Raw genomic sequence first — 12,500 nt, 5'->3', positions numbered from 1 at the left:
TCATATATAATCTCACATTAATGTTTTTTTTACCCACACTTTTGGCTAATATCAGCCAGTATCCATTCACACTTTTGACTCTACTGGACTTGCAGCACGCATTCGATGAATGATACATTCGTCAGTCAGTAAAGCTAACACTAAGAGATCAGTACATGACAGTAAAGGCGGTTGCCGGTTATAGCTTGCACGCTAATCCTGCCATCCGTCCAAGTCGGGATAAAAACATACGGCTGCTCGGGACAATGCAGGATCAGGTTAACACTGAAACTTTTATTGTCCAAAGGCTCGGAAAAAAGTTAGGAGAAGTTTCACGCGCCACGATATCTCGAGAGGGTGGCCACATGAAGAACATGATGCCAAGTAGTGTGAGTACATCTCAAATATATATACACAGAAGGACACCCTGAAGACACCCATTTTGTCATGACGGGCGGACAACTATTATGTTTGGCGCCGCTCAATGAACATGTAGACCAAGGCAGCCATTCACAGTCAAAAACCGAGCAGGGCATGCACACCTGGTATCGGCCCAATATTATCTAACTAACTTTCCCTTTTAGGCCCACACAAACATTGTCCTATGACATACGCCAAACATCATGAAGGTTCGGTGCATATCCCAGCCTTAACCCCACAAGGTGAACCTTCTAGAATGAGATGATCCCATTCACCCAACGCTGAAAGGAGTCTGTACAAGGGTGCTTCACATGCTCGGTGGAGAGTAAGAGTGGAGGGGAGGGGGCAGCAAAAGGGGCGGAAGTTGATTCTTGTGCTCAACTGGCCGAGTGTCTATCTGTTGACAAAACGCGCCCATGGGCGTGGAAGTTACACTTCCAAGTGGTGTGATTGTTGGTGAAGTGAGAGATGGGCGGGCGTGAATATGGTGGCGGCGCTCATGCCTTGTGGAGGTGGTGGGTGCTGAACGGGCGTGCCTTACGGGCGTGTAGCGGACTATGGTTGACTGGAAGCAATACTCACAAATCTGGAGGGCGGTGGCATGGCATTCTGGTCCTGTGGGGCCAAGTCTGGGTTGAGGGCGAAAACTGCATCAAACTCAATCTGCGGGATATAAATTAACGTAAACCGTGTTCACTGAACAAATGTAGAAAGGGTATGAATGAGAATTAATATCTTCACAGTGCCAGAGATGTATTTGACAGATTTCATTCTCATTCATATTTTTTTTCTAATAAAAGTTTAACAGACTACCACTGTCAGTACAGAAAACTATGAAGTTCAAATTCTACTAAAGCATATGGCATAATTGCATACATCCATGTAATCACCATCACAACATAAATTATGCTAATTATTTTTAAAAGAAAGAAAATCTGTTTTTACCTCCTTTCCTTTAGTCTCTCCCTTCTCAAACCACTCGACTGTGACACTCCTGGTGGCGGGGTTGACGGCAGAACAGGTCGCCGAGTGGACGCGACCTGGAAAGAAACACCTGGATTAGTTTATTCAAATACAAAATGGCGCGGTCTTATCTACACCTAGCATAATAATTTATATAAAAAAGGGGGCGGGGAGGTGCATCTCCAACTCAAAACGAAGATAACCCATTTTTCCATCTAAATAAACCTATGGGATTGAAAGCGTTAGCTACAAACATCAAGTCCAAGTGCGTCCAGCGAGGTATGCATGCGAACATAAAAAAACAGGACACACAGCTGGGCACGCTGGAACTCCCTTTTGTTTGTCCGAAACGGCCTAAGCGGGCCTCCTCCGACCTAATCTTATTCAGGTGGACATGGCAGGCGCGTCTGACATGCAACGGGTCCACCGGCCCCAGAAGACACGACCTTTAGCTCACGCTTGGGATGAACTTTATATGCCTGCAGAGCTGGCTCTTCGCTCGTAAGTGAAAAGGCAATGCCATGGTCTGGACCCTGAGCGTTTTACAGCTGCATAGCCATTCGCTGGTGGGAAAGGCACGATATATACAGGACACTCACTAGTGGTGACATTGCCCGGTCATAATGCTCTCATAATGCGGCGCGAGGAGCAGGAAAGGACAATGCCAAACCAGCACGACCTTTGGCGTGACGATTCCCTTGAGGCCCCTCCTTGCATGTCACAAAGAAATGTTTGTATCCTCTCCATATTTCCTTGGCTTTATCATTATCTATGATCAACTCAAGGTGAATTACTTGCTGTCGATATGACAACCCCTGGAGCGTATATACAAAGCATGCAAACGTATCCAACACACAAACAAATACTCGCACAAACGAGCAAACCTTTCAGGCCACGACAACGCCACAAATACTCTAAAGTAAACTAAAGCGGGTGCACAGGATACATAAATTTAAGACACAAACTCAAGAAATAGCAAAAAAAAATTGGTGTTTGTTCCATATATCTACGGGGGAAAGTACATGCGTGCATGTGCGCACGGCATGTTGGCATGTTGGCGTGACGAGAAAGCGACGAGGGCATCCGTTGCATGGGGCGTGGATGTGACCTTAACGTGTCTACCTTCCCAAAATTAGTTCCCCGGGATAATGATACGCCAAAATCGATATGAAGGACGCCTCATCTCGGCCCGGCCAGGAGTCCCTGTCACGACGCCGAAGGAAAATGGAAAAAAATGCATGCACTTGCGCAATGGCAGATATCTCTGCAGACTTGAAATAAATATTCTCGGGATCCAAATACAACTCCTTACAAGTCAAGGAGGTACAAAGGACTTCGCGCATCAAGGGCCCTGAACTTCAACTTGCAGAATGAAGATGTATCTTACCTTCTTATATCATAATATATATATTTATATATATATTTATATATATATATATCCCAATATAGTCTACATAATATACGAAGTATAAATTATATATATTCTTTTTATTGTAATATACATTATAAAATCATATAAATATTAATTATAATATATATATATATATATATATACAGACACACAAATACATTTATATACATATAGAGAGATATACATATAAATAAGATATACATATAAATATATATACATATAAATATATATACATATAAATATATATATACATATAAATATATATATACATATAAATATATATATATATACATATAAATATATATATACATATAAATATATATATACATATAAATATATATATACATATAAATATATATATACATATAAATATATATATACATATAAATATATATACATATAAATATATATACATATAAATATATATATACATATAAATATATATATACATATAAATATATATATACATATAAATATATATATACATATAAATATATATATACATATAAATATATATATACATATAAATATATATATACATATAAATATATACACATATAAATATATATACATATAAATATATATAAATATAAATATATATACATATAAATATATATAAATATAAATATATATACATATAAATATATACATATAAATATATATAAATATAAATATATATACATATAAATATATATAAATATAAATATATATAAATATAAATATATATACATATACATATAAATACATATACATATAAATACATATACATATATATACATATACATATATATACATATACATATATATACATATAAATATATATACATATAAATATATATACATATAAATATATATACATATAAATATATATACATATAAATATATATACATATAAATATATATACATATAAATATATATACATATAAATATATATACATATAAATATATATACATATAAATATATATACATATAAATATATATACATATAAATATATATACATATAAATATATATACATATAAATATATATACATATAAATATATATACATATAAATATATATACATATAAATATATATACATATAAATATATATACATATAAATATATATACATATAAATATATATACATATAAATATATATACATATAAATATATATACATATAAATATATATACATATAAATATATATACATATAAATATATATACATATAAATATATATACATATAAATATATATACATATAAATATATATACATATAAATATATATACATATAAATATATATACATATAAATATATATACATATAAATATATATACATATAAATATATATACATATAAATATATATACATATAAATATATATACATATAAATATATATACATATAAATATATATACATATAAATATATATACATATAAATATATATACATATAAATATATATACATATAAATATATATACATATAAATATATATACATATAAATATATATACATATATATACATATAAATATATATACATATAAATATATACAAATATATATACATATAAATATATAAAAATATATATAAATACATATACATATAAATATATACAAATATATATACATATAAATATATATACATATAAATATATAAAAATATATATACATATAAATATATATAAATACATGTACATATACAAATTAATACATATACACATAAATAAATATAAATATATAGATACATATATACAAACGCACACACATATATATACACACATACATACATACATATATATATAAATCCATATATATACATACAAATATATCTGTACATACAATTCTATAAACATAAACATATACATAAATATATCTATATATCTATCTATATGTATATATATGTATGTATATTTATTAGTTAATTATGTACATATCTATAACTATATATACAACTATATATATATATATATATATATATATATATATATGTACATCTCTGTCTATTTCTCTCTCTAAAGAAGTATATTTATATATATACACATTTCTAAACATATATATAACCTATATACAAGATACATAAGATTAGATTGATAGAGAGGCATTGTTATGTATAAATCACATCTCATGACAATAGTCAATCGTGCAGAAAAAATATCTAAATCAAAACTCGCGATTGATCGTGCTTGGGTCTGATGTGACCGCCCGGCTCTTCAAACATTATATTCCAATCAGACCCTCGTAAACAATTATAAAAATAACGATAAAGCTGCGCCGATACTGAAAACATGATTATTAAAACGCTAATATCATCTGAGAGGCTGCCGGGTTGCGTGACGGGATTCCGCAAATTTCGTTCCACACGAAACGGCAATATCGACCGGAGGAATAATGCCAACTCCGCCGTCTTTCAGATCCTAACCGAGACGCACAAATTAATAAATGGCAATCCTTGTCTCGTTCCTATGGCACAGAGCCGGGATCAGTCGTCAGTTTCTTTCCTCTGGCACAAGGGCGGGCCAAACGACACCAACTAATCATCTACGACTGTTTGAATACTTTGAGACAGAATAAAGACTAGCCCATAATAAATGAAATGTACATAAACATATCTCTAGTATCTTAAGAGGTGTTTTACACTGAAGAGGACAGCAGGGAAGCCGAGTGCTGCCAAAGAACTATGCATTTCCCCTTGAAGGCCCTACCTAGCAAAGTAAGTTGACAAAGTACGTTTACTCTCTTTGTCTATACAAGCAAGAGGTGATAACAAAGGGAAACAAAGAATATTCTCACGAGGAAGAACAAGAACACACGATAAGGGAGCGCGTTAAGCAGTACATCTAAACCTGACACTGGAGCATTTCGATCTACACGGCGACAGGCGATTACTGACGTCTCAGCCTGAGCTTACTTATTAACGAACAAAGCAGGCCCCCACGCACCCATATACACACCGCAGTCCGCCCATGCCTCCAGCTCCGCCCGGACCGAGAAAAGGCAGTCCTGGCAGCGTTCCAATTCATGTGCCTGACCTGCCAGAAACCCTTTGCCGACCAGTACTCTCACGTTTCGCCTCTATTTTCTTCCGGAACCAAGCCGCTGGGGTTGGTTTTCCGAATATTACACGCTGGGACAGTCCTTTCCTTGCTCCCTTGGTGACGAACACGTAAAAGTCGTATAAAAGAAATGATCATCACATCGCCAATGTTAAACAGGGATGAGTGTCTTACCATCAATGGGAGTTAACAGTCACAATACCCTCCCAAAAGTAGTATCGACAAAAAACTTACGGTACCGAATTAGCGTCACCTGATAATTTCGATTCCTCTTCCACTGTTCGCTACTGTCAACCACCTTTACATTTTAGAAGAAAAAAGTTTAAGGAAACCGTCGTATGGGCTCATCGCCCTTTAAACCTAGCGCGGCAAGGGCGAGGCCACATTACCCTCATGCAAAGCCTACTCCTCGCCTCATCTCCGTGCCGAGTGTCATCGCTGCTGGGCGCGCGTCGGAGCTGGTTTGTTAACTACAGACTGTTCCTTTTACTTCGTGGGCGTGCGTGTTTTGCCATATTTTTACCTATATCGTATATGAAATAAGATATGATTATGTTTATCACTTATACAGTAACTTTACAATATTCTAAAGTGATCCAAGATGCCATTCAATATATTATATTGACCCATTAAACTTCTTGCAAACTCCGAACTTTTCTAGTCTACAGCTGCTCATCAAACCAAACTTGTGAAGGCCTCTCAAGATAGGAGAAATTTATAATTCATCCTGACATTTAATGACGTGCATGGGATCCAAACAGTACGTACAAAAATATAGTTCTAAACACGGAAATCAGACCAAATGATCCTGAGAAATACGAAAAATATAGTCACCCGTCTTAGAAATTCATGAAAAAACGGAATAACACTGGAGGAAAGAGTATGCGGCGAGAAGCTCCCCACTACAAGGCAACATTTAAATGCCGGCTGTAGCATCTCCTTTAACCTTCCGAGTTTCTTTTCCTCTGCCAGTCAGCACTCTAGAACCACCTTCACCATCAATAACCATAGTCACCTTTGATATCAAAATGCAAGCAAATTAATTAACCTTAAATGAAAGCTATCAACAAAAGCCATTTGAAGAACAGCACTTAACCGCATATTAACAAACGTGTATCTACAATGTAAAAAAAATCACACAAATAATAGCACAAGTCAACTCCCTAATAGAAAGAAATAAAGAAAGAAAGACAGAAAGACAGAAAGAAAGAAAGAAAAAGAGAGAGAGAGAGATCCAAGAGTCGCTAACATCACACGCGCGACTGCCCTGGTGAACAGTGTATCACAAGCACTTTATAAATGTGAGCAAACATTCAAGTCTTCTTCCCTGCCTTGGAAATTCCAAACTTGATGCGAAGAAAGAAACAAAGCGATCCTGTCAGGAGATCCACCAGTCAATAATAGAAGACAAAGACAGAAGGGGACGTAAGACAAAGGATTAAGTGGTAATGTGACGTGATAACACGTGGCGCCATTGAATATTTTCCTAGTATTAAGAAAGCAAAACATTTATATTGTAAGGCAACAGACTGAGAATTGTAATGTATCATATAGGTGACCAATAGATATATACAGGCGGCTGTCTTTCTGTGAAAAAAGATAGTTAAATGACAAGAAAACAACAAAAACAGAAAACAAAGGGAAGGGGGGGATGAAAAAAAAAGAGCAGCGGTCGACCGCTGAGAGATTGAGAGACAGAAAGCGAGGGAGGGATTGAGGGGGGGGATGGGGGAGGAGAGGGGAGGACAAGCGAGAAGAGAAGAGAGGGAGGTAATTTTTGTTGATTCTAGTTTGTATGTATAACCCTTTCTTATTCTGTTTCACGTTTTACTTCCTCAGGAACTCTGACATAACTGAAATACAGGTTCGCTTGTTACGGACTACCCCCATATTTTATTGCCATTCACAAAATAATTAACTTATTTGATGTTCTTAGAATCTTAATCAATGCTACTAACACCAGTGAAATGGATGCGACAAATGCAGCATACAAACTGGTGGCAGATGTTTATAATCCAATGGTTACCAGCAGCATAACCAAAACATCTACAACGGCTATCATATTAGTCAAGATATAAGTGTACTCGAGGGGAACACGTGACGTCATGGGCAGTACAAGTCTATTTTGGTCAGGCGTGCCACTGGTGTTCCACAGACCTTGAACATATCATGAATCTTGACTGTCAAAGGAACTAATGGCTTGTCTATCTGTCTGTCAGGTACTCGGCTGCCCAGAAAAGTTTATATGCGCGCATAAACATACACACAACCGAAATTTACACAAAACAGCGCGCGCGCGCGCACACACACACACACACACACACACACACACACACACACACACACACACACACACACACACACACACACACACACACACAGAGAGAGAGAGAGAGAGAGAGAGAGAGAGAGAGAGAGAGAGGGGGGGGGGGGGCACTATACTCAAGACAAAGAAGAGTTAAACATCAACTCACAATTACCCTTCTTCATGTTATAACCTAGTTGGCGACTGTGCAAACAATTTACTAGATATTAGCTTTCTTCCTTTGTGCCAATTGTCTGCACTGATATCACACTGAATAACATGATAGAAACGTAGACAAGGAAATTCTTATATGCAACGATATACACCCTGGACTAGCTTACCGGGCAGTCTTAATGTAAAAAAAAAAAAAAGCGTAATAAAAGAAAATACTATTACCAGTATATTCATGCGAGGATTGGACCATCACCCGCAGTATTCGTACTTCATCCCTGCATATATCACCGCCGCCTGTTTGCCAACTATGTGCTAGAAAACATCGCATATCGCGTGGTACGTGTAACCCCCAAGAAAATACGGATTACGAGGCCGCGGGCGAACACGTGCTCACGGTCTTGAAGAAACAGACGACTGTTATCTGCAACCACTTCCTCTTTGCAACTGACTATAAAGGAAGATTCACATACCACACCCTCCTTGACATGACCGCCTACATAAATGCAGTGAAAGACTGCAATGGAATTTCAACATGACAACCTTTCTGGGGAGAGGACAGCGAAAGCTGGCCGAAATATTACCATAAATCATTAACGACCATATATTATAAATAGCGTGACTTGGATTAAATTCATTTAATCAACGCCCCCCAATGACCCTCTTACACCAACGTGCCATTTGCAGAGGCTGGTCCTTTACCCGCACTCTCCCTCGGGGGCATTTATCACCGTTCACAACTCAAGACCCCAAACATACAACATTCATATGCGTCAGCTGTCGGGACGATAATCCATCACCCACATCCATAGAACAAAAATGTAATGGCATGATAAAAATAGCACAGACGCGGCTGGTCCAGTCAACGTCACGCAGATGCCATGTTTGGAGCTCCCGGGGTGACAACCGAACCTACGGAACGCGGGAGATAGAGGGAGAGAGGGAGGGAGAAAAGGCTTAGAAAACGTCAACACCACGCTGGTAGATTCCGAGGCTGTTCGCAGGAGAGATCGGGGAGAGAGGAGTAAGCCAAGGAAGATGGTACGAGTAAGGTTGGCCAAAAATTAGACCGAGATCAACGTAAGCAAAATGAGAAATTAAGTTCTTCCCTATAAGCGAAACAAAAAAACAAAACAAGGTACATTGACCGATATTCGCCTCGAAGGAACAGTTAAACGAAGACACTAGGAGAAAAGGCAGAGTGAGAAGGAGGTAGTTATACAAAGAACAAATAGGCGGTGCGTGTTCGGTGAAGTTTCGACTTACAACTAAAAGGAGAGAAGAGGCAAGAAGAAATGAGAAATAGGAAAAAAGGCAAGTTGGGATCTCATTAAATAACTCCATTAAGAGATGGAATAGTGGATGACGTATCCAAAACACGAGTAACATCGTGTGTGAATGAACGAAAGGAGGACTGGGTCTATTCAAGTAAGACGTGATAGGTGGCGACAATACGGAACAGGTGACGGAATAAAACCATGTTTACACAGGGAGGAGTGAAAAGGGAAGCCAAGCCAAGCGCCGTCACGTAACTCAGCAACAGAAGAAAAGGCGCAAACAGATGTTTACAGCCGGAGTTGACCTTACCATAACGTTGCAAACCGTACTAGTACCCTTCCGACACTCACCTATAGAGAGAGAAAAAAAGTTTAGAGAATGCCTTTCATATTAAGGAGGGAACGAGGGTCACATAAGCGTTTGTCATTCCAATATCCACTGCCTAAAGTGGCATAATAAAAATATAGAAATTGTGTCGTAACAATAAAAGGCCAAATACTAAATAAAAGGTGCGCCTGACATGTTTATGCCAATGCGATGCGCCAAAAGTTAGCAGCTCTAAACACGAAAGTCAAGTCCTTGTAATCACCTTAAAACGCGTTAGCTGACACTCCCAGTGAGTTTCTCATGGCAGTAAAATCAGAGGGTTCAATACTTCGCATTCTGAACATTCACAAAATCCACAGCTGTTTCATCATCAAACACACATTCCGCAAGAAAGAAAACGCAGAACCTCCGTCAAACCAAGAATTCGATAACCGATTCCTAAGTCTGAAACAACGCTGGCATGATAACTTTAACGGCTTCGCGGGGCAGTTCAGTTCGGGAAAACAACATTGGAGATTTAGTGATATCTGGGACTGCGGACACAGCATCTTGCACCATGCTCGGCTCTCAATATGTTGTTATATGCGTTTGAGTGCGTACGTGTGCGGCGGGGCGGGGCTGTGTCCATTTTTTTGTGCGTCTTTTGGTCTTGCCGTAGACGCGCCCGCAGCTTCCAAATCGGCGAGACAGGAACACCGACGAAGCACAACAGTTAGAGATAACTAAGCTTTCTGCAGTCCTGCTCTAAGTAAAACGTGCACGCCCTTCGCTATTAATGAGAACAAATCCGTTTCTTCTGAGAGCATCTTGCGTCGAGAGTACATCCTGACTAGGGCTTTATATCATGCTGCTAATTATAGACTACAGGCGTCACCTTACTGTTGCTATTGCCTCCTGGAAAACCCCGCTACTTAAATATGTACAAACATGCAAGACAACAGCAGAATAACGAAACTGTCTGTGTTCGTTCTTCAAGTAGGTAAGAATCATAAACGAGTACCTAGTACGCTGTCATGGCAATAATGCGTGGCCTACGTTATGCTCGGCCACCCACAGGCGTAACGGCAAGAACCACGCGACCTGCCCGCGAAGTGCGAGGGGAAGAAGGACCACCATCATCATAGTGTTTTGCTAACGTCTTCACCCCCTCATATACAATATCCCCCTCTTGTTAGATGCCTTAAATTCTCAATCATTCCCACCGGCCTCGGCCTCGCCTACGCCCTAAAGCTTTAAATGCTTGAACACGCCAATCGCCACTTTATTGGTAATCGTCGACAGCACTGAATAACCAGAATTCCCTTTCCTTTCAATCCTCAATCGCGTTACGATAAACGACCTTATGCTGATCGAAAACATTTACGCGAAAAAAAAAAAAATTACCACCCGGGTTCGATACTTTCTACCAACCTGACCCATCCATTACGGCCACACGTTTACACAATCATAACCCCCAGCGATCAATCTCGACTCCCAGTGAAGGTTGACAAATAAGGAGAAGCTGGCCGGGGTGAGAACAAGGCGAGGCGACTCTAAGGAGAGAGAGAGGCCTTCAACTCTTTATTCCGATACTTCTTTCACGCCTTAAAAAAAATAAAAATAGATGGCGACCCTTTCTCTTTAACTAGGTAAATAAGGACCGTAGTATCGTAATCCCATTAAAGAAGTCTTGGAAAAAATAAAAAGCAGAACAATGTGAGATTAAGAAATCTACACTTAAGAAACTAACCATGACACCCTTCAGGATCCACCGCCATTTCATTCATGCAACCTATTCAACTAAAACTGTTCGCATGCACGGATAACCTGTGCAACACACTGACGGTAATCATCTACTCAGGCAGCCATAACCCACTATAAATAGACCGGCCCTCCTGCTTTTCATAGCGCCGTGCCCAAAATACCCGCTCATCGCTTTTATAGAAAAACCGCAACACGTCTATCGGGTTTAGCACACGCGCCGGCCAAGCTGACGCGACGGCCCATAAAATGCCGATATAATGCCTTGATAACACCAACATAATTCGGCGGCTTGGAGGAAGCCCTGCGATATGGGCATTGCGCACGTGCAGATAACAAGCCATGCTATCAATGTATTCGGCTGTGCATGAGTCATTATAAGAGATGAGAAAACGAGGAGTGAAAGTGGAGGAGAGAGGGGGAAGAGGGGGTAGGGAAGGAGGGGGAGACGGAAAGAAAAAGAAAGAATGAGAAGAGGGAGACGGAAAGAAAAAGAAAGAATGAGAAGAGGGATACGGAAGAGAAAAAGGGGGAAGAGGCAGGTACGGAAAATCAAAAGGGGGGAGAAGAGAGGTACGGAAGAGAAAAATGGAAGAGAAAAACGGAAGAGAGATGCGGAAGAGAACAGGAAGAAGGGAGAGGGGAAGGGGGGAGGAGAAATGATCGACGACGAGAGTGAAATGCTCCGCCTGGGGATTTTTCAATATAAAATGCCTACATACAGTGATCAACGTCAGGGCGCTTGTGACCAGAAGCAGGACCTCACCACTGAAATACCTTCTGCAGAGATATAATGCCGACCTAATAAATCCAAGGAGAACCTGTCTTAAACACCATGGCCGATACTCACGAGAAAAAAATCTACTTCC

General features: G+C 38.6%; 1 protein-coding gene across 3 annotated transcripts in view; it reads right to left on the bottom strand.

Annotated features, from left to right (window-relative positions):
- Positions 1-12,500, bottom strand: part of LOC125044345 (kinesin-like protein KIF2A) — a 106,270-nt gene that overhangs the window by 20,177 nt on the left and 73,593 nt on the right. For all 3 annotated transcript variants that reach the window (XM_047640990.1, XM_047640974.1, XM_047640982.1), the window contains exons 2-3: positions 1,345-1,439; positions 982-1,062 (exon numbers count right to left, since the gene is read on the bottom strand). In XM_047640990.1, coding sequence (XP_047496946.1) covers positions 982-1,062; positions 1,345-1,439 — 176 coding nt within the window. The remainder of the gene's footprint in view (positions 1-981; positions 1,063-1,344; positions 1,440-12,500) is intronic.

Source organism: Penaeus chinensis, chromosome 3 (assembly GCF_019202785.1).
Source record: "Penaeus chinensis breed Huanghai No. 1 chromosome 3, ASM1920278v2, whole genome shotgun sequence".
Lineage (NCBI taxonomy): Eukaryota > Metazoa > Arthropoda > Malacostraca > Decapoda > Penaeidae > Penaeus > Penaeus chinensis.
This window is presented reverse-complemented; position numbering and strand designations above follow the sequence as displayed.